Source organism: Alosa pseudoharengus, unplaced genomic scaffold, assembly GCF_046254945.1.
Source record: "Alosa pseudoharengus isolate Yale_2024_CS ecotype anadromous, Long Island Sound unplaced genomic scaffold, YU_APseudo_1.1 YU_APseudo_1.1_scf_6, whole genome shotgun sequence".
NCBI lineage: Eukaryota > Metazoa > Chordata > Actinopteri > Clupeiformes > Clupeidae > Alosa > Alosa pseudoharengus.
The window spans coordinates 16,103,991-16,128,394 of NW_027468848.1; the positions used below are offsets into that span (position 1 = coordinate 16,103,991).

General features: G+C 41.4%; 1 protein-coding gene across 2 annotated transcripts; it reads right to left on the bottom strand.

Moving 5' to 3' along the window:
* Positions 1 to 1,443: 1,443 nt before the first annotated feature.
* On the bottom strand, positions 1,444 to 19,764 carry rasef (RAS and EF-hand domain containing). Of its 2 annotated transcripts, none has more exons than XM_076269652.1 (17): positions 19,337 to 19,764; positions 15,685 to 15,831; positions 15,397 to 15,487; positions 13,361 to 13,456; positions 13,006 to 13,083; positions 11,142 to 11,257; positions 9,511 to 9,579; positions 9,327 to 9,411; positions 8,742 to 8,809; positions 8,068 to 8,350; positions 7,429 to 7,608; positions 6,962 to 7,106; positions 6,560 to 6,641; positions 6,289 to 6,403; positions 3,611 to 3,730; positions 3,218 to 3,294; positions 1,444 to 2,469 (listed from the first exon to the last, which is right to left on the bottom strand). In XM_076269652.1, exons 1-17 carry the CDS (start codon positions 19,678 to 19,680, stop codon positions 2,367 to 2,369), a joined length of 2,199 nt encoding a protein of 732 aa, XP_076125767.1. In that variant the 5' UTR covers positions 19,681 to 19,764; the 3' UTR covers positions 1,444 to 2,366. The 2 variants fall into 2 exon arrangements, with proteins under 2 accessions (XP_076125767.1, XP_076125766.1); XM_076269651.1 differs by having other exon boundaries at positions 8,742 to 8,812.
* Positions 19,765 to 24,404: the final 4,640 nt, after the last annotated feature.

A 24,404-nucleotide genomic window follows, 5' to 3' on the forward strand; every position in this document is an offset into this window, starting at 1 on the left:
CTCTTAGAAATGGTTGTTGCATCTTGCATGTTATTTAGATGCGCACTCAATCTAAATGCATAATTATTAAAAACACAACACTGCATTAATAGATTGTGTTTACTTCATACTGTTTGTGATGACAATGAGTTTGTTTTTCATGCAGGAATATAGAGGATAGAGGAAAAGAATAGGGTGAAACAGTGGTTTGTTTAATAACAAGTTTAATGTGTTGAGGCGATGAATAACAAGATGAGATCAGCACATATAATAAGGCTAGAAAGAAAAGGTAAACAGCAGATCTGTTTACAGAATAAACAGATGACCCATCATCCCAAGAGTAAAACAGACACTCAGGGGAAGATTACCTACTGTAAGTCAGATGGCCTCAGGAAGCATGAGGATGGGTGTTTATGGGACTTGACACACAGTTGATTAGGTCACATCATAGAATTAACACTGCACACTGAACAGAGACAACAGCTGATGGCCAACTTGGACATCTTGTCTGAGCTTGGGAGAAGTAAGCTACTTTCACACTGAGTGTGACCCACTAGACATAGACGTCCAGACATTCATCTCCAAACAAGACCCACAGATGCACAAACAGTCCTTCATCATTAGTTACACTCTCAGTGAAGAATTACAGTGATTGCAAATTATCCTCTGATTCTGCACATTTTCTTTGTGCTAAAAATTGATACAGACTCATACCATACCTCATTCCTTGGAGCATATCAACAAATATGAGGCTTTTAAAAAACATATTCAAACTTTTAAAGATATATAATAAATACATTGATTGGTTTATTCTTTTCTTTAACTATAACTGTGTGTTAAAGCGATGGTTCGGAGTAATTTCACCCTAGGGTCCTTTGCACCATGACCCCGAGCCAAACACCCTCCCAGAACCTGTTTTCCCTTGGTCGATGGATGCTACCTGCCGCTGCGTCGACGTTACTTCCGTGATTTGGGAAAAGCCTGTAAAAGTACTGGCAGGATGCGATTACATCAAAGTTTTTTGGTATATCCAGTTTTTAATATTTTTTTCCGAAGTGTTTACAACTTAGTGTTAACTAATAATTGTTGCAAACTGGTACTACGAACAAAATATTAGTGCATTCCTGGATCTACATCCTTATGCATGCTTTCTGCCAGGACTTTTACGGGCTTTTCCCAAATCACGGAAGTAACGTCGACGCAGCGGTAGTTAGTAGCAGATAGTAGAATTCATCAGGCAAGTGTTATTTAAATAAACTCCTGGTGTACTTACAAACTTTTCAATGCCTCGTTTTATGAGTAAAGAACATAGTTGTACTACTGTAGAAGTTTCGTACCATTCAGGGCATTATTAGTGGGGTAATTTACGAGATACTAAGTTGGTTCCATTACGCCTGCAGAAAGTCATTCGTTTCTGACAGCGCTACTCGACCAGGGTTCGACCAAGGGAAAAAAGGTTCTGGGAGGGTGTTTGGCTCGGGGTCATGGTGCAAAGGGTCCTAGAGTGAAATTACTCCGAACCATCGCTTTAACTGATGACAGAAATACATTCATTCAGATGAAAACTCCCTCTTTAGTGCTCAGGAATCCATTGGACCATGACTTGTGTCAGAGCTAGGCTATATTGTGATATTCAAGCAATATTGTAATCCAACAAAACATGTGAATTGTTGTTAACTTTGGTAGCTCTGTGAACATGAGTGAAGGGTTTCCATTTGTGACTCTGAAGACCCCAACAGAGGGATCTCATTAAATTATAAAGTTCAGACGGAGTGCCCTTTTACATGCTGCTTCCCAATCTCAACATCCTCTGGCAGCTGTTCATTAAGCCACACATGCAAAGTGCATTGGAAACAATGGTCCATTGAGAGGCTATCCTTCGACCTCTTCTCAAATATGACAAAGTTTAGAAGTTAGAAAATGTCTAAGTCAGCTTTGACATTATCACATCTCAACTTGACCTTCTATTCATTGAACTTTCACACCATTTCAAACAGACACATTAGATATGTATTTCCCCTGTAAATCTAGAAAGAGAGCAGACTGTGTAAAACATGCACACAGACATAGAGAGAGAAGGTCCTCTAACATAGTCAGCAATACATCAATTAGCTATACCACAAACCTCAAGGTTTGTTAGGCTACATTAATAATTTAGAAAAAAAAAGAACTTTGGACTTAAATAATCACTTAAATGACATATGACCACTTAGAAACTCTATTCTTTGGCTGTTTGTCATCTCTGAGAAGCTACTGCCACATCCTCATAATGCACAGGGTCCAGGCTGATAGTGGTCCAGCTATGAGGGCAGTGTGGTGGTGGAAAGTGCTCAGCAGGTAGCAAGTGAGGGGGGGGGGGAGGCTTCTGTGTGTACAGGAGGACCTCGTCAAATACAGCAGTTAAAGTTAGACTTCTTGTTGTGGCTTCCAGTGAGAGTGGTCACACTTGAGATGTTCTTCTTCTCCTGGTGAGTATGTTTGGTCACCTCTCTGCAGAAAACAAGCAAAATGGCTTAAGTCATTAAAGTTCAGTGCCAGCTCCTGAACTTCTGGTTTGTTTGCCAGGTGAGTAATAAAGTGCTTAATATTATCAGTCAGAAACTGCTATCTTTATTTCAGAGATGCAGGATTACACACACCATTCACCATCAGTTGAAGATACACATTATTATCAATATAATATCAAAACAACATCAAGGAATACATTGCTCTCATTTCATTTGAGAAAATGTTGGATGGGACTGTACAGGAATGTATTCTCCAGTGCCACTTTCTTACCAATAAAGAGGAGGGTCCTTAAATGCACAGTGCTGAGTTTACAAGGATTATTTATTTACCTGACCCTGACCCTGGCATTGATGCAACATCTAATAAAGAAAACATGTGCATATGTACTGTGCAGCAAATCAAATGTATTAGTACAAACTTTTGTGACCACTGCATAAAAACAAGAGAGACCTCTGAGCGTGTCAGAACAGGAAACCTTTACACCTACCATGCCACCAATATGCTTCCGTTCTCAGTGGCGGTTTTAGCAATGTTCAATTTTGTAAATAGCCTACTGTCATGCTACAGTGCTACAGTGCAGATATGGGAAGTACAGGGCTACAGTGCAGATATGGGAAGTTATGGTAGGCCAACTTGGAGTGAATGTACACACAATGTAAGTTCTTTCTCTACTCGTAGCTGAGTAGCCTGATGGTAAGTACAGTGCGTTAGGTCATAGGCTACGGCCCACCTTGCTAAATGAAGAACAGCCTCGATGATGTTAGAACCATCCTTGGCACTTGTCTCACAGAACAGGGCACTGTAGGTCTGCAAGACGAAGGACAATCACATCACATCAGAGCCAACTACCCAAACTACACTGCACACATATACTAAACAAATAGCAGCCAGTTTTACAATTAGAAACAAATGGTTTTGCATCCATGACTATTAAAGATGAGATACTCGTAAACTCATACACACCCAATATCATACACACAGTGCACACGTGTGTGTGTGTGTGTGTGTGTGTGTGTGTGTATGTGTGTGTGTGTGTATATGTGTGTGTGTGTATGTGTGTGTGTGTGTGTGTGTGTGGGTGTGTGTGTGTGTGTGTGTGTGTGTGTGTGTGTGTTTGCCTCACCATGGCCAGCTTCTCTCCGTAACTAGTGGGGATGCAGGTGATGCCATCCTGGATTGCCTCCGGCCGCAGGTCACATTTATTCCCCACAAGCATGATGGGAATGTCATCCTGAGACACATCCTATAAAAAAGAGACACTTTGGTTTGGACTCCCTTTACCTTTCTGTAAAAGTTTGGATTACGGTCTTCTGATTGCACACAACTTTAAATTTGCTCTGTCAAAAGAATCATGAAGAACCATGCTAAGATCCTATTTTTTTAAGTATATTTTTTCGGGCTTTTTATGCCTTTAATGATAGGACAGTGTAGAGTGACAGGAAGTGAATGGGAGAGAGTGCAGGGGTGGGATCCGGAAAGGACCACGGGCAGTGTTGTAGTGGGGATTTTTAAAGTGGGGGGACGCAATTTTAATGACATCATTGCAAAAACCGTCACGCACCTCCACATACATCGGTGCGTAAGGCCAAGGCCAAAATTACCAGCTTTCGTGAACATGAAATCGAATTAAAAAAAACAATTAAATGACATGGATTAGCTTCAAAATGTAGCATAATGTCTTCACCCAAGCTACACTTTTCCGCCAAAGTCTATGAATATGGTCTGTAGCTTTTACTTTTGTTGTATCATACGATAAACAGACAAACCATAATGTAGAGTAGCCTATGTAATCTAGTAGTAGTAGTAGTCTAATCTCCTTGACGCATAACATGCCGCGGCATGGCTTCATTCATTGCCACACGTAAACCATAGCAATAACAATAGCACAAGCAGGATTCTCGCATTCAACACGCTGTGTGGTCAGCGTAGCTCAATTTGAGGGGGCGTCATATGAATGTCATTGCGAATGAAATGCAGAGGTGCAGTAAATAAAACAAAAAAATAACAGAAAGAACATTGGGCAGGCAAGTGCCAGTAATTTAAAAAGTTTTTGTTTGGATGAAGTCATGGGCGGATTATGAACTTTCAGGCCCCTGGGCCCAGATATATTAAGGGCCCCCCACTTATTGTCGTATATGTGGGAGGGGGGGTTTGGGGGTCCTCCCCCAGAAATTTTTTAATTTGTTTGATGTGATTTCCTGTATTCTGGTGCATTTTGGGGATGGCCAATACTAAATTCAATCAGATTCATAGCCTACATCCTGATTTGTTGATATTGAGGCAAAGATTCCATGCAAAGGCTTGGGATTCAGGGCCCCCTGACCCCTTGAGCCCCTGGGCCTGGGCCCGGTAGGCCCGTGCAGTAATCCATCCCTGGATGAAGTAGCTGCACACTGCACCAATCGTAAGTTTTTCCTAAAGTTGTTCAGGTTCACCGTTGGGTCATTACTTATGGTAAAACCTTATCACTTATATTGGAGCTCCCTCGTTAAACATCACTCGTATTACTCACACATGCTTATCGTGTCATTTTGACCACTGGATTAGCCTACCTGCTTTCTGCAAAACACAAACGAAGAAATTGCAGTAGTGGGCCATGAAGATGCTTGCTAGATTCGGATACAGGCAGTTGTATAATCTATGGTTTTCTAGCCACTTTCTAGCTACTTTCGGGTAACGCGGAATGACGAGCTGCGCAGTTTTTAATGTCTTTACGCATGGTAGAGTGCTACAGCATGACGATCATTCTTGAATTTTATGACAAAGAGGCCTAATTGGAGACATTTGCGTGATGCGTTGTTATCACTGGTAACAACAGTTGTTATATTAATAAATGCTTATTAAAATGCTCAAAACAATGCTCCAAGAAGTGGGGGGACGGCGTTCCCCCGCGTCCAACGCCCACTACACCCTGACCACGGGGCGGGAACCGAACCCAGGTCGCCGGCGCATGGCGCAGGTGCCCCAGCCAGTCGGGCCACAGCCGGGGCCTACGCGTATAATTATGACCATCGCTAGGGATTGTCAAAGATTGTGAATGACAATTTTTATGGTATGTTGGTCTCAAGGCCCCGCATCAACCAAGCCCATGACCACTCTTTTGTGATTTGCACCCCTCTGGTAAGAGGCAATACTGCACCAAATTTCATGTGTATGATTAACCTGACTGTCAGGGAGCCTATAGGACTGGTTGTTTTTGGCTCCCTCTGGTGTTGCTCTATGTTTTTCGTTTCACATTTCAGTTTTTTCCTGTTGCAACACCCTTGTCCTTATTTGGTCTGTTTCCTGTCTTGCCTATTATCTCCCAATTACCTTCCCATCTGCATTGTATTTCAGTTCATTTGTTGAGTATTTAAACCCTGTGTTGTTCTTTGTTCTTTGTCTGATCATCGTTTCTGTGTTTGTGAGACCTGCCTAGACTACCTGTTACCGGCATGTAAACGCTGCTAACTTTTCAGTTTTTTGTGCTCTGTTTATGTTTGAACTTATCCTGCCTGAGAGGTCTTTTTGTTATCAAGAGCCTGTTTTTCGCTGAAGATTAAGTTTGTGGATTTTTGATATTTTGCACTCCAATAAACCAAGACTGCAAGATATTCCGTAATCTGCGTTTGAGTCCTCTGACCACTATGACACTGACATCCTCTGCAGGTATGCCAAGTTTTGTGGAAATCTGTCCATATATAGGGGGACATACAATAAATGTATAATCAGATATTTACCCCTTCATTTATCTCACATTATGCTTATATATTCCCATGGCTACTACTTCCACAATAGTCAAAGTGTGTGTGTGTGTGTTACCTCAATCATGTCTACCCATTCCCGCACATTCAGAAAGCTCCTCTCACATGTAACATCATACAGCAGGAGAACACCATCTGCTCTTCTGAAGTATGACTTAGCAATGCTCCTAAACCTGCATGAAAAGAGTACATGACACATAGACACACACACACATTTAAAAGATCTTGCAAAGAACATCAACACCTCATAGACACAGAAACACATCTCTGATTCACATTCATTTACTGAAAATGTTTTAGACAAAGGTGCACCTGACACACACACTCACCTCTCCTGTCCAGCTGTGTCCCATAGCTGCAATACTGTTGGCTCACCATCTACAACCAAGGTCTTCATCTGGAAATCCACCCCTGAGCACACAAAGATAGGCATTCTGTGTTGTCTGACATACCGCAATGTGTAATAACCATGCTCGGTAAGACCATTATTGAATAGACACAGACAGACAGGCATGTAGACAGACAGACAGTAAATGATAACACCTCAACAGTGGTGGGCTGGAGACATGACTGCCAGTATTTTGTAACCCTACCCAGAGTAGCTTTGGTGTTATCGATGCCAGTATTCTGTAACCCTACCCAGAGTAGCTTTGGTGTTATCAATGCCAGTATTCTGTAACCCTACCCAGAGTAGCTTTGGTGTTATCGATGCCAGTATTCTGTAACCCTACCCAGCGTAGCTTTGGTGTTATCGATGAACTCATTCTTGCACAGGCGCAGCAGGAAGCTGGATTTGCCAACAGCAGCGTCTCCAGCTAGTACAACCCTGTAGGCTCGGTCAGTTGGCTGCTGACTCCTGTCCAGCTCTATCTCAGGCTGTAGTCAAACACAGGCATTAGCAACATTACTGTAGCATCAGCAAATATTGTAGACATGTATGGTATGGTACCAAGCCTATATTGTTACATGTACTGTATTGTTAAATTGTTACTATTTACATTCTGTGCATAAATTACACTGAAATAGAAATACTGAAAGTTAATAACAACTTAAGAATTACATTTCTTATTAAGGTCTAGATCAGAGTCTGAGGAAGAGCCAAACGTTACATAATATAAAGATTATAGTCTCTATTTTGTCGATCAGACACATACATGACAGACACGCACATGGGCTCCTGTGCTCTCCCCTGTGTTACCTCGGAGAAGATGGCTGACAGACACTTCCTGCCAGGTGCTGGGGCCGCCGCTGTCTTCTTCTCCACCTTCTCCACCTTCTCCACCTTCTTCACCTTCTCCACCTTCTTCACCTTCTCTGCCTCCGGAGGCTTCCAGTCCAGCACAGACTCACTGTCCGACTCATCCCTCAAATCAGTAGTCTGGGAAGGCATGCCAGCATCACACATCAATACAGATATGTGTGTGCCTGCATGCATGTGTGTGTATGCGCATGTGTGTGCGTGCATGCTTATGTGTGTGTGTGTGTGTGTGTGTGTGTGTGTATGCACATGCATGTTTTCATGTCAGCATGTGTGTTTTATTTTGTGAGTGCTTACCTATTGCTTGTATGTGTTTTCTTGTGTGTGTGTGTATATGATTGTTGTTCCTTGTATTTTTTGTATGAATGTATATATATATTTAAGAGACCACCGCACATCCTACACCGCGTCATCCTACAGTTGCTGAGTGACATTTGACTGAGTTGACCGTCATATTCAAAATTAAGAGGCCACTGCAAATTTGAATATGACCATCAAGTCATCTTAAATGTCACTCAACAACTGTAGGATGACATCAGTGTGTGTGTGTGTGTGTGTGTGTGTGTGCGCGCGCCTCACCTCTGTATCAGACGTGTCTCCTGCGAGGCTGTCCGTGTTGTGGCCGAGCGGCTGGCTGTGTTTGTATCCCTCCTGCTCGGAGTCGTAGCCGTAGGAGCCGCGCAGAGTGGAGCGGCCGCTGTCCAGGCAGCTCTCGGCCAGGCTGTCCACCTCGCAGCTGCGCCTGCGCATGCGCATGGGGTCACACAGTGCCAGGGCCAGCACATCACAACTCGGTCTGCACAGGTAGTCGCTAAGTTGCAGCGGGTCAAAGGCCTCATCTGGACCTTGAACCTGGCAGCACCTGAGAGAAGGATCAGTATGTAGGTTAGGAGGACAGAGCTTATCAGCGCATGGTAACCTATGGCACACCAGTCAGTCAAACAAATGAATGACACGAGGCAACTACAGTAGTCAAACAGAAGCTAATGGCTAATAAGATGGTTCCACTAGCCAGTGGGCCAGCCCAGAATGGCTTACTCTATGGCTGTGTCACACTTGCAAGGCCAGTACTGAAGCCATGGATTGGACTGGTAGTTGGCCAGTGGTGAGAGAGATTAAGTTATACCAGAAAGTGCTTCATATACAGTATAGTATAGAAAGGCATATCAGACATACATCATGGGTGGGAGAGTGAATTAGGCCAAAGGAGCTGTGACAAAACTACTCCTGTCTCCATTCAGGTATCTGCTCACCTGTTGACATACGGCGAACAGAAGCTCTTGCGTCGGTCAGTGCTGCCACCAGGAGAGAGGCCTGTTTGCTGCTGATCACAGGAAAGAACTGTCATCTTCAGGGCCACATAAACTCCCCTCATGACGCATGCATGCGTACATAGGCTAATCTACTAATGTGGATTGTTGACTTTCCCATGTCTATAAATATTGTCTCTATTGGTTATATACAGTACATTGGGTAAAATGAACGCGAGCAATATAGCTATGGCAATCCAGCTGCCAATTCAGATGGATTAACCTACTCGATTGATTCGACAGGCTCATGTGAAGTGAAGAGAGAACTGTCAAACTGTCAGCAGCAGGTTTTTCCACCATCTCCTATCAGGTTATCCCTACGCTGTGTGCTCTAATCCCACTGCAAAGCCCTGTGAAGCTGCATAACAATCCAGCTGATAATATTACACTGCGTAATGTTATGCGGTTTTGGGTTGGCATGTATGTGGTTGCTCAAAGGGCTACCACTAGTGATGAAACTACAAATCCCATAATGCAGACACACATTATAGCCTCTAGAAACGGTAGTTACAGTATAGTGATGCTGACCTGTGTTTTGTTGCTCTCCTTTAGACTGTTTTCCAGCGCAGACCGAAGGGTGTCATTTGTATCATGCAGTTTCCTGTTAGCTGACCTGACATCAGAAACAAACCAGACCCACGGTTGTTTAAATCCAAAGTGACTCTGAATGCAACTAGCTATGTAGTTGTAAAAATAAATGATTTGGACTCACTGCATCATCTCGATCTGTCTCTCTAAGTTTCCCCTTTCCTCTGCGAAACACTCCATGAGAGCCTCATCCCTGCACAAGAAGAAGGCAGCCATGGTCTACTGGTTAGTGCTTCGGACTTCTAACCGGAGGGTTGCCGGTTCGAACCCTGACCAGTAGGCACGGCTGAAGTGCCTTTGAGCAAGGCACCTAACCCCTCACTGCTCCCCGAGCGTTGCTGTTCTAGCAGGCAGCTCACTGCGCTGGGATTAGTGTGTGCTTCACCTCACTGTGCTCAGTGTGTTTCACTAATTCAAGGATTGGGATAAATGCAGAGACCAAATTTCCCTCACGGGATCAAAAGAGTATATACTTATATTGAAAACAAATGGAGATAACTGCAATAGGGCAAAACAGTATAACATGTAGATCATGTTTATAATACCGGTACTTGTTATCATAGGACATAGAACAAGTAACACAGAGAAAACAGAAACCAAACCAACCAAAACAAATATTGGTATTGATTGGTTGAGGTTTCTTTATGATTTTTCTTTGGGGGTTTTCTTATTCTGTCATTGTTTGGATTGAATGGCCTTTGTATGCCATTTATGACGCACACTTCCTTAAATGTCCACAGAATTTTTCCCAACTGTTAAATTATATCTCACAAGGGGTCATAAATTCATGGATGACTCCCTTTGCAAATAATCATTCTGGATCTGCATGTCATGTTTCGGTTTAATGAGTAAAACTATCTCAAAATGTTCCCTCCCCCTCGTTCACAGTGTTTAAGGTCTGGGCAACCAATTGTGGTGAAGTTGTGGTTATAACACAGATTTATAGCAGTCATTGCCATACTACAAAGCAGCCATTTCCAACCACATAGCAGTCACTGCAAAACCACATTGAGTTACATTTAAAGTAGGACGCAGTAGAACTCGATCACTGAAAACAAACAGATAAGGGTTTTCTATAAATATTTAGCTTTGAGTGTGTCAGTGAGTCTGGTCACACACACTCAGACTGCAAAACAGGCTTTAAGTAGGCAATCCCGAAACATTTCTGTCAAAGCTGTTTGTGTTGCCAGGAGACAAGGACGAGGAATTCTTTGGGGGAGTGAGGTCACATCAGGATATCCTGTTCCCTGTGAGAGTGAAGTGCAAACAGCCAAGCCTCCCAACAAGCATGTGCATTACCTTACCCATCAAATGATCATTACAAAACAACAACATATACTATTCTGTATATTCCCACCTTTCACACTTAATATGAGGTTATCTCTACACCCACACAGTGTTACATAACCAGTCCTTAAACACTGTGGCGATAGTTAAAAAAATATTACACAGTGATCTCACATTTAGCACATGACATTTAGTTTTTTGTCACCTTGTAGTCTAAATTATTGTAATTATGTCAACACAGTCATAAGTAATGTATTATCTTAAATAGCCAATGTGAAAAATGAATACCCCAGGGATAGGTATGCTTTAATTCATAAAAAGAAAAATGTCAGGGAGTGATTTACAGTTCTTGAAGAGATATTTTTCCTCTGTGTGTATCAGTCATTTATTCCATGACATTAAATTACACAGCTCAGCATGGAGACAAGCCAAGTGTAAGTCAGGGCATTATAGAGAGCCACAGCTCACCTCTCGGAGTTGATGCTGTGGTCAGTTAAGTCACTCTTGAGGGTGTCCAGCTCACTATGCAGGAAGGCGATGTTGGTGTGAGATTCCAGCACCTCCTGCTTTAGCCGCTGATTCTCCTACAGGACACAAGCAGTACACAAGTGCTACTCAATAGAACTAATCAGTGATGGGCACCAGCTTAAAGTAATCCAGCAATTCTTCACATAGATCCTCATTTCTTGTGGTCACTAAGTACTGTCTGTACTGTACAAAAACAACTAGAATTCCAATTCCAAGGAATTACCAGTGCATAATAATGCAAAAAAGGTGATGTAAAATATCATTGAGTTAAAACAGACAATGCAGAGATACATACTATGGTGTTGCTAAGGTTGCTATGCTGGTTATTATGGTAATCATGTTGAATAACAATATCAAAGTGGTTGCTAGGTTGTTGTTAGGCTAATTGAGATGGTTGCTAGGGTGTTGCTAGGGCAGATATGGTGGTTGCTGTAATAAATAAAGGGGTTGTTATACTGGTTGCTAGGGTAGACATATTGGTTGCTATGGTCGTTGCTAGGTTGACATTATAGTGAAGGTTGCTAGGTTGTTGCTAGGGTAATTGAGATGGTTGCTAGGGTGTTGCTAGGGTATATATGGTGGTTGCTATGCTAAATAAGTGTTTGCTATGCTAGTTGCTAGGATCATTATGTTGGTTGCTATGTTGGTTGCTACGCAAACATAATATTAGTGGTTGCTAGATTGTTGTTAGGGTAACTGATATGGTTACTAGGGTAGATATGGTGGTTGCTAAGCTAAATAAAGTGGTTGCTATGCTGGTTGCTAGAGTAATCGTGTTGGTTGCTATAGTGGTTGCTAGGTTGACATTATGGAGGTGGCTGTTAGATTGTTGCAAGGGTAATTGAGATGGTTGCCAGGGTATATATGGTGGTTGCTATGCTATGTAAGTGGTTGCTATGCTGGTTGCTAGGGTCATCATGTTGGTTGCTATGTCGGTTGCTAGGTTGACATAATATTTGTTGTTGCTAGATTGTTGCTAGGGTAATTCAGATGGTTTCTGGGGTGTTGCTAGGATAGATATGGTGGTTGCTTTGCTATATGAAATGTTTGTTGCCATGGTGGTTGCTAGGTTGACATTTTGGAAATGGTTGTTAGGCTGTTGCTAGGGTAATTATGTTGGTTGTTATGGAGGTTGCTAGGTAGGAATTGAAGACATGTTGAAAGACAGATAGTTTAATGGATCTAGAGTTTAATGGATGTTGATAGGCAGATATCTCAAAAGTATAACATTTACAAAAATGAAAAATACATTGCTCACTAGTCCTTTACAAGACGTACGCAACAAAGTTTTAATGAAGTTTCTATGTTAAACTGTTCAAGCTGAATTAGAAGCAGAAAAACTGGTTGGCGGATAATATATCTTATTATATAAGAATAAGTAGCAGCTACAGCGATACTCTGGAGGCATGAACTTGGGTGCTCATGAACATGCCCCAGAGTGTAGCACTGAAGTTGCCTGGAAACTCTAACTGTTGGCTGAAGCAACTTCAGCTAGGTAAAACCGATTGTTTTCGCTTTGTTTTTCGTACCGTCAGTACTCATGACCTCAAAAAAATAGAGATCTATATGAAAAATTGCTGGATTTCTCCTGTAAGAGTAGCTCACTACATTTTGAGCATTACTGGAACTAATGATAGGAATTGAATGAATAGAATTAGGGCTTCAGATATTTCAAACTGTCACAAAGTTTATGTTACCAGTTACGTATCAACATAGTTTTAACCTGTAGAGTGGGTATGGATAGGCTTAAAAGAAGCCTATCCATACCCAGAAGGCTCAGAGTGAATGTTTACCAAATGTTTACCAAAGTCAGTTCAGTGTTTTTCTTCTTTAGTGCTGAAGCCTCATCTTTCAGACTGCTGGTCCTGTTCTGATCCTCAACCTGTGAATCAGGAGTATTTCAGTGGAGGTGGATGAGAGTTAGAACAGCAATATTTAACAGGACGTTAATGTTCAGTATTGCAAAGGAATCATTAACTAAAGCATAATGTGAATAAAATAAGCCTAGAGTATATTGAAGTGTGTGTGTGTGTGTGTACATGTGTGTGTGTGTACATGGGCGTTTGTGTAAGTGGGCATGTGTGTGTGTGTGTGTGTGTGTGTGTGTGTGTGTGTGTGTGTGTGTGTGTGTGTGTGTGTGTGTGTGTGTGTGAACTCACCACCTGCATCTTGAGAATCTTCTGCTGTAGTTCATACACCTGTGCCTCATACTGGTTCTTGAGTTCATTCAGTGCAGCCTCTGCTCTCTTCACCTCCTACATACGGACAGACACACAGAAATGTTGTACATAACATACAAAAGTACATACATACATCCACTTTTATAAAACAAAACTGTTTTTCTGCAATTTGAACATGCAACCAAGCAAACACATGTAAGTGTATTTTATGCCACCTTCAAACCCACCCTCCCTTGTTTATCTACAGTATGTACAGGCTGTATTGAAATGTGCTTGTGTGTGTGTGTGTGCATTGGATGTTATTAGAGTTTGACTTTCATTCTTTTTTTTTTCATTTTATCTTAGTATCTTCTATGTTATAAGGAGACATAAACGAGTGGTATTAACAATACAACTAATTTCTGATTATGATAAAGTACAATGGCACTTAATGTCCTGTGACCGTCTTAAAAACACCTCTAGCTGCATACAACATCCTTGAAGCCCTCCACTTCACCAAAAGTCATTGTAACTCTCATGCAATAGTTTTAAATAGGTAGGAGCTCCCTTTGATTCTCAGAGCCAAATGGATATTTCCCAAACAGTTGTTGCTAAGCAAGTTGTTGCTATACCAAAGAACAGTTGTATATTAATTATTTCCTTGACTTGTCCACACATGATTGAATAACGTTAACTCTCATGATAACTTCCTACTTCTAAGGCTTTATCAGTAGTGCAGTTCAAATGCATCTGTTACTTCTAGCTGTTCAAGAGCTTTAGCTAACAAACAATGCCTGAATTTGTTTCAATCTGGTGTATTATCTAGTATACACAAAAGAACACTTGCTGCTTTTAAAACCATGGTCAACTCTAAAGAACACAAAACAACCCTCTAAGATAACACACTCAGTGCAAAGTGGCTCTAGGGGTAACTACTTTTCCATGAAAGAAGTCAACAATTGCTGCTAAGCAAACAGTATGGGCCCTGTCACCTTATGTAAGGTAACAGATAAGCCGCAGCTGGGAACAGGTACACTCCTTCACAGAGAGCCTTGGGATAGAGAGAGACTGCGCACAGCACAGGAATCAGCCACCGAGCAGTGTGATGTCATGTCTAGTCAAAGAGCTGAGTGAGCTCAGCCAGTCAATCAATCGATCAGTGTGTGTGTGTGTGTGTGTGTGTGTACTAGTGTGTGTGTGTGTGTGTGTGTCTGTCTGTGTGTTGTGTGTATGGGTGATAACCTGTACCAACATGTATGACCTCTCAGTGGCAGTGCCTTCATCCCATGTATGAAAGACAAGGAGACATAGAAGTCTTTTAGACTTATATATGGCATAGACTGCTGACTGTGTTTGCCAGCAACTGCATGATGAAACTTGGACATCCATGAGATCAAAATGGCAAAAAGGGGGACTAGACAAGGATGCCCACTCTCACCTCAATTATTCACTATTTTCATTGAACCTTTAGCCACAACCATACGCCATGATACGCTCATCACAAGCATCGGGACCAGCCTCTATGCAGATGACATTCTACTGTTCCTGAAAAAACCCTTTAATTTCATGGCAAAAACATCTTTAGCCATTGACGGACTTCCTACTGCAACTTGTCTCCATGTCTTGTTCACAAGAGATGCATCCAGTATGTCCACTGCTATAAAGTAACAAAATGTAGGAATTCCCCTTTTCGTCAAGGAGGTACCAATTTGTCAAAAGCCAATGAAAACGGTCGTGCTCTTATCTGTGACAACAACATTAGATATTGCAATATAAGGCATTCACAACAGAAACATCAAAGACTCAGTTTTCCTTTTTGTCAGTTTGGCACCAAAATGTATTAATTTAAAGAACTATACATTGTGCTGCTTTGTGACCGTTTTCCCTATTGATTCAAAACACAAACTCAAATATGTGTATGTGTGTATGTGTGTGTGTGCGTCTGCGTGTGTGTGTGCGTGTGTGTGCGTGCGTGTGTTTTTGCGTGTGTGTGCGTGTTTGTGTGCGAGCATGCGAGTGTGCATGAGAGCATGTACCTGAGTACTTGTGTTGCGCTCTGCTGCATGGATGCGCTGGTCCATCTCCTCCTCCATTTCACTCAGTTGCATTGCAGCCTGGTCATGAGCTCTGTTAGAGACAAATATATACAAACATTTAGCACATATCTGTGTGTGTAATGTTTGTGTGTGTGTGCGTGTGTGAGTTTGTTTGTCTGTGTTTGTGTGTGTGTGTGTGTGTGTGTGTGTGTGTCTGTGTGTGTGTGTGAATGCATGCGTGCATGTGTGCGTGCATGTGTGTGTGAAATGTAAAACGTGTGTGTCTACCTTTTGACAGCCAGAGCCAGGTGCTCCATCTCTGTGTTCTGGAGTTTGATCTCTCTGGTGAAGTTCATGATGACCCTCTCATATTGCGCGACCATCCGAGGCTCCATTAGACTGATGTTCTGGTAAAGAATGGCAACCTGCTCTCTCCTAACACAGACAAAGAGAGGTGACCATGCAGGGCACAGAGCTAAGGCATTACACGCTGGTCACATGAACTGTGACACTGGACGTAAGTCACCATGTCCACAAAACATCAACATCAACAGCCCTGGGACAAAGACACACATCAGGGTGCAGGTGTACTTGAAGCTGGTTATGTTGCACAAGAGTCAAGGCAAAGGTACAGACACCACACTGTAGCCATCCACTGCCATGATCATCAGGGATGAGCGTTAGCAAACATCATTAATAGGCCTATAATATAAACATTACACAATATGAATTTTTATATTTTATGTTTTTCCCCATATAGAGCTCAAGTCACGTAAGTCATGCGATCTCAATGATTTTGAGTTTTGTATCATGGTCTTTATTGGAAAAACATCACACACAATACAGTTTGGATTGAATATCATGTAGCTGAGGAGCGGTGGTAGCATAGAGGTTAAGGAGCTGGGCTAGCATGCAGTAGACAGAAAAGTGGGTTCAATTCCACCCTTGTGCCTTTGAGCAAGGCACTTAACCCTGAGATGCTCCGGGACAACAATGCCCTTGTACTACAAATGACATAAGTCAGTCACTTAGGAAAAAGCATTGGTAACACTTTACTTTACTGTAGGTTTCTACATAAGAGTGACATTTACACTGTCATAACCCTAGCACTAACCCTAACCCGAATGGCACTTGACAGAAGTAAGTGACAGAAGCGTTATGTCATAAACGTTTTAGGAGTTGTTCATAATGTTTATGACACGTTCATGACCGTGTCATGTCATTCTTATGTAGATACCTTCAAGTAAAGTGTAACCAAAGCATCTGCTAAATGTAAATAAATATACTCTCACACCCTAATCTTCTCGACTCATACGTAACTTTGAATGATATAAATTTGACTTATTATCGCAGACAAATCACAAGATCAAACAAAAAGAGGCCAACTGCTTTAAGACAGAAGAGGTCTATTCAGTTATGATTATCTCAGCATATTAGATATGGTGAATTGGAGATAAGCATAATCAATTTGTACATCTGCCTGTATACAATACACAATGCTGTGTATTGAGACATAATTAATGATATCACTCTCCCTGTATGTGTGAAAGAGGGGAAAAAACATGTGACTTCTTAATCAATCATGTTAAATAGCAATAGCACATTACTGTAAACCACTGATGTCATATATTTTCAAAGGTTTTCATTTGCACAAATTTTAACTCATTATGTCCAAACTGCTGACTTGAATTGACCTTGAATTTCCCCTTGGGGATCAATAAAGTATCTATCTATCTATCTATCTATCTATCTATCTCTATATCTATCTATCTGACTTTGACATCTACTAGCAACATATTACTTAACATATGTACTTAATTGATAAATACGGTGATGAAGTTCTTACATCACACAATAACTTCAGCAACTTCAGCATCAACATCAGCTATCTTGCTATACTGTACATATAATATAAACTCTAACTTGCACTATTTTGCCTTTGAAATGGATATGCTTTAAGAATCTGTTTTCTGATCAAAAGGGTGTTTGTGTGTTTGTACTAGTGTGTGTGTGTGTGTGTGTGTGTGTGTGTGTGTGTGTGTGTGTGTGTGTGTGTGTCTGTGTGATAACAACCTGTACCAACATCTATGACCTCTCAGTGGCAGTGCCTTTATCTCATTCCTGATTTCTGGTCTTAGTTTAGTTTTATTCAACTATGCAATGGATTCAAACCTTCATATTCCTGACTTCACTACCTGGAGCAGGGGAAACCCTAACATGCTTGAGTCATCCTTTCAACACACCACACGCACCCATGTTCTGATGCCAAAGGAGTCTTCTGTTTCTCCTCTAGATCTGAATGTGTACTGGTGATTAGTTCTCACTTGAGGCTGCTGACTGATTTAGAGAAGAGCAGCAGCAATCTCTCTCTCTCTCACACACACACACACACACACATACAGGCAGATATTGGGTCCATTGATTAGCCATGTTAATGGATGCCCTGCTGTTAATGTCCATTCAAATTGTGGCTAGTCTTATGCTAACCCTTAGGGTATATGTGACCTCATACCTAAACACATCACAGAAGCCCAGAGACACACACACACTCTCTCTCTCTCTCTCTCCCTCACACACACACACACACACACACACCATTGCCTAGAGGATGGGAGGGTGGTGAGATGTAGCCTACATGGCTAAGTTTTGCTTCACAACTCATCCACTGTCATGGCAAGTGATCTGAATCCTGAGAAAGATATATATCTCCTGGGGTTCTCCAATGGGACTCCTAGAGATTTAAAACAACACAACTTGTGTTGTTTTTTAACACATCACTGTGTCCAGATAGGACAACATATTAGTTTTAAGAGTGTACAGTTACAATTTAAGTGGGTAATTTTCAGAATACAGTTACACTGATAAAAAGGTATTACATTTTAATTCATTATAACATGTAGGCCATGCCTTTTTTAAACTTAAATTCAAATATTTGGAACCACACCATAGCATCTCTCAGGTGGCTCCTTTCTCTTTTCCCATCTCTGTTTATAGGATAAGATCGAATGATGGATGATAGGATAGAATAAATGAAAAACCTCTCAAGGAATTTAGAATTTAACATTAGTTTTGTTGTAGGTTAATAGGGCCAGCATGTTCATATCCAACCAGCATGTTTTAGGGCAGTATGGGTTCTCGTTTTTTGACAGTGTTCGGCAAAAAGACATGTAATTCCCCTCGTGTTGTTGAAATTAATTTCAACAAATCTGTCTAGCCTACTGCATAGGCTTACTTTTTTTGCAATTTGGAAGCCATTTAGCCTATATTATATATCTGTTAGTTTGATGTAAACAGTGTTTCATAGCACATATCAATCCATCCTCACTGCAGGTGGTGGGCTGTTGTTGACATGGTCTTACAACTTAACACACAACTGTTTCATCCACTGCTAATACAATAGGCCTACAATGCTGATGTAATCCAAAGTAGCCTAAATCCATTCAAAATACGTTACTCACTTTGAGTAATCTATCGGAATACGTTTCAAAATACATTTTTGGGCATGTATTGAGTAATCTGTTGTAGAATACATTTTTAATAGTAACCTTCCCAACACTGATAGTCAGGCCTACTGTGTACTGCTTGGATATCTTCATAATTAAATGTAGTAGGCTATATTACATTATGAGTGCATGAGTCATGACATTAGTGATATGGTTAGCTGTGAGCTTGTTTGACCATCACCTGACTGTAACCTGTTTACATAATAACTTATGTTTATGTAAGGGTTGATACAGTCTCATACCAAATAAAATGAAACATAATAGGCTGTTTCTTACACATTTTTATAAATTATTATAAATCAGTAGGCCTATTCACAAATATTGCTTTTCAATAGATCGTTTGAACTAAACAAGAAATATGAAACTGCAAATATCACAATGTGCCAAATACCTCAGATTTTTAAATTAAGTTACTGCTTCCTAACGATTATACTCACTTGGGAATATACTTGGCCTGATCTACCATTCGGGTTTGAAAGTCCTCCCAGGCGGGAGAATAGATATCATCACTCTCCATAGTCTCATCGGACAGGAAATCTGACACCCGCTGAAATCCACGCAGGAACTCTTGCAAATTGATTGTACCGTCCCGATCAGTGTCGAGCTTAGCGAATATCGCGTCTCTCTCCGTGGACTTAACATTAAGTTCAGCGCATATTTGTAAAAACTCATCTTTTTCAATGAGTCCGGAATTATCAACGTCATATGCACGAAAAAGTGAGAGAAGCCGGTCGTGTTGATTGTCATGCTCCATTTGTGTTTTTTGAGTCTGAAAAGGCATAAAACGTATTGGTCCCCTCTGAAACGTATTTTACCAGTGAAATGGTTTCATCGGCCAGTGTCCTGCGCCATGGCATCCATATGTGTGCTCTGTAGGAATGCACCTTGTAGACTGTACCGGTGAGAGGGCTGAACTGCTGACACGTCACATGTGGCCTGTGCGCCACCTCCCAGAGTTCCAACTTAGTGGAGAACAAATACTGACCATGTAGTTTGGCGATGGTCCAGTACTTGGTGACCGAATTACTTCTAATCAGAAAAACAAACATCAACATCAGTGACTTGAGACTTAACCTTTATGATCCTTAAGCCTAAGTTTCCATCACTGTATGTATATTCCCCAGTGGTGTCCTTGCTTAGAATAAACTAAAGCAGAAAGACAAACGGGGCAGAGAAAAATATCTACACTAATATCTTGCTGTATACTTAGAGGTGGGGAGATACAAATTAAAATACTGCGCTTGTGTTGGTGATGTGATGATGGTAAGACTCGAGAGCTATATGTCCAACAGCAAAACGAGTATACTTTGGAGACTCAGTTACGCACGACAATGTCCATACTGCGTAACGCCGTTAAGTATACTTTGGCGCCACCGAGGTGACAAGTCAGTGAAGCTTTCCGTTATGTTGAATAACTAAATGGCTGGGCTATTGATTAATAAAGCACTGAATGGCACCAGTTTTCCCAAAGCTGTAAACATGAAAATAGGCCATTTCCAACTCATGTACTATTCTGCATGGACAGCTCGGATAGCCTTAAATGAATCACTGTCCATGTAGTAAATCACTTGAGATATGCAGGCCATTAACAACTGTCAGGAAAGTTAATCTGTTTCTCTTCTGTTACTCTGTCCTTCACTCCAACATAGACCTCTGAAGTTCGCCTGCAAAAGAGCTGCCATCTTTGACATCCGGTATCTGGCGATTTTTCCTATGGGAAAATAACTTTTACTGTCTATGGAAAAGAACATGGGATTTTGAATTATCGCACCTGTTAAACTCTCGCGGGGATGAAAAAGTCTAAAATGCAGACGTTTTCCTGAACACACTTTTGTTTTCTGCCTTCGAGTGGATACTGTAATCTCCGGTAAGTGAAGGCGGCACACTTACATTTTTGCTACCCCAGTTGCAACTTGCTATAGGTAGGTAGGCCTACTAGTTAGCTTCAATTAACAACCGGATCTCCTTATATGGGCAAAGATGGCAGTTTTGGTTATTTTTTGTAGGCGAACTTCTGCATATTACGGTATGCAGTTGCAAACCCCTTTACAGCTGGAGTTGCACAAAGAACCCACAAGAAGATGGCCCTATTTCAACAAATATGGCTTAAGCTGTGTTCAACTATCTGGCAGGTACACACATTAAAGGTGCTCTAAGCGATGCTGGGTAACGTCACTTCTGTTGTCTTTCAAACAAAACAGAGAGCTAGCTTGCTACTTCCTCCCCCTCCCTCCCGTGCAATTAAAACTCTCCTCAAAGCGCATCTCATCTGTGATTTGCTCATACCTGTCAACATTTAGCTTTCCAAAAACGGGAGATTGTTTCGGGGGTGGGGGGGGGGGGATGGTCAGTGTTTATACCGGATCTGTGTTTGCATATTTAATACGTTTCATACACGTGTTTCAACACTGCATTTCGGTCGTTGCTTTTACCTTACCATTACCTTACGCATGCCAGTTATGTATCCACCAGCTGCCTGCCTGCAGCCCAGGGCCGTAGTCACCATAGACTTATATTCAGACGTGACCAAAATGTCCCCCCCAATATTCGGACATAGAAAAATAAAGAAAGAAAAAAACGCTATAGGCTATTACAGGAAACCAATAAGTCCCGCCATCTGAAATGAAATCAAACGTAAATAACGCACAAATTAGTGACCTGTTGATGTTTTCAGAGAGAGTAGCCTACACTGAGTGATTTGTCCTGGAGGTTTTGCGTTTGATGCGTGCGCTATCAAAAGCTTCCTGCACCCTGCTGCGGTGCAGGCTGTCAACAATATCGCAAAAGATACCGGTACAATTCTCACAAAACTTGTTGGAAAGGTGTAGCACTGTCTAAGCAAACCCCATTCATTTTTGAAGCTGATCAGACTCAAAGGGAACTTTGAAGCAATTCCATATTGTAGCCTATTTTCTCGCAATGATAGCGAAAGTGAAACGTAGTATCCTTTTATTTGAATTTGTGCGTGCCTGTGTCATTCATTTCTTTCACATGTCTTACAACATAAAAAATGCATTCATATGCTAGTAGTAATGTCAGAAATTAACCGGTTTATAAGCCTCTTAGAAATGGTTGTTGCATCTTGCATGTTACATTTAGATGCGCGCATCCATGCAGGCAAAACGTAGCACTCAAATGTGGTGACGGCACAAAAGTTGAAAAAACATTCACCAAATAATGTGTTTCTACATGTTAACACAAAATGTAATTTCTGTCAGAAACCAGCCTATAATGCATAGGGTAACTTGAGGTGAGTCAGACAGAAGAGGGACCTGACTTAGTAGGCTAGTCTATCTTGAATCCCATCCCTTTCAAACTACCTTAAAATTGTGTGATTAGCCGCCAGAATAATAAAATCTAAATACAAAATATGATTGGGCTATAGGTCCAAACCTATGAGTAAGCATTCAGTGTATTAAAGAGGTTATCAAAGATAACCTCTTTAAGTTTGTATTTTCTTTTAAAATATACATTTTGGAGACAAATGGAGTCATACCACAGGTCTATATCCAGGGATGGATTATTGGATTATGGATTATTACTGGGCCCAAGAGCTCAAGAGGGCCTGAAGCCTAAGACTGTGTGAAGTTGCTTCTCCGCCCTTCTCTTCTATTTCCACAAAACTCACAAGTCGTCATAATATAAAGGGTCATTTTTTTTTAAGTCTTCCGGGGAAGTATGCCCCCGGGCCCCACTATCTTAACTGGGGAGGGTTTTTTTGCATCTATGCCCAGGGGTTCATTATCCGTGCCTATGTCCGTCAAAAGTTTGGTATATCCTAATTGAGTTACTTAACTAATGACTTGTTTGTGATTTTAATAATATTTTTGCATGGCAGGAAATGTATTAAAATTCTGTTATTCAAATTCACACTGCACCACAGATTTGGTCCCCCCCAATGTTGACATCATGGCTACGGCCTTGCTGCAGCCTACTTCCAAAACTCCAAAGCTGCTTGCTGTCAGATTTGGTTCCGAGTGAACAAGTTCAGTGTATCAACAACACTCAATAACAGTTTATGGTGATGTGTTAATCAATTAAATTCCCAACAATTTCACAACAGCTAGTTCTGGAGTAGGCCATTCATCTAGCCCGCTTCCTTACGACGAGACTCAGGCTGCGCAGTTGGCACCCGCTTCTTATTTGGGTTTTGGGTTGCCAGGTTTTAGCCTATGACAAAACGGTTGAAATTGAAACTAAGTGATCGTGTATGTGTAGGGTGTATTTCATACACAATCTGGCAACCTGAACGCATCAATGATTTTAAAATGAAGTTCGATGGCCATGCACAGTGGCGCAAAAAGTGGGTATGCGCTATATGCGGCGCATAGGGGCGCAGCTCCATGGGGGCGCCAAAGCGATGGTAAAAAAAATAATATAATATATTTGGTATTTTCTATATGTAGCTACTGCTGTCCGTTTCTAAATCATTTCAACATTTTCTCAATGTTCTATAAGATTTTAGAGGACTAACAGGCTAGAGTAGGCGCTCTATCTCATAAGATTCCATCATAGAATTTTGACATAGAAGAGGGAGTGGGGGCGCCGTGAGCGCTGGGCGAGCAGTGAGTTGCCGTCTATGGAAAAAGATGGATACAGCAAAAAAAGCTGTTGACGACTAAAAATAGAAAAAGAAAGAGGGAAAAGGAGATGGCATGTCAAGGGATGCAACAGCAGTTAAATAAGTGGACGATGAAAGGCAACAGGTAGGATTTAAAGTGATGACGTCTGTACTTGGAGGCTTGCAAATATGAATGTTAACAGACTAACTAGCGTTTGTTAAGCATAATGCCGATTGAAACATAGCCTATTCCATTCATGCTCATACTGCACTTTTAATGGCCAACTGCAAACAGAAATGTCATGCTAGCAGCAACTCATTACATGTTTCCATATGAAGGCTCCTTGTAATAACTTAATATTGTGTTGTCAATGTGGTGCAAACCACAGGCTAGAAGGCTAGAGTGCCTATCAGCCTTATCCATTGTGAGCAATAGCTGGCAAAAGGACGTTATGAGAACCGTTTAGACTCTCTTAAAGTGGCAATGCGCCATTTATTAATACTTATCAAGTATAACATCAAGTTAAACATCAAATTGGCAGCATTTCTTTAAAAACATATTCAATAGACACTAATGCACAGTAATAGTGTAAATTATTGGCCTTTTGTTTTGCTTTAGTTGTGTGTTTTTTTTTTTTTTTTTGGGGGGGGGGGGCGCCAATATTGTTGTTGCATACTACTCAAAAATGGGTAACTGCGCCCCTGGCCATGCAAATTACGGGAGATTTCCGGGAGAAATAACAAAATGGGAGGGTGCTGGGAGATGACCTTGAAATAGGAAGAAACCCGGGAAAAACGGGACTGTTGACAGGTATGTTTTTATGGGCTAGGTTTGCCCAGGTTGTTTTTGTTGCCGTTTTTGGAGCCTGGGCAGACCACAGAGATCACATTTTTTTACAGTGTATTCAGGACACAGGCAGCTAGCGGATGGTTAGGTGATGTTT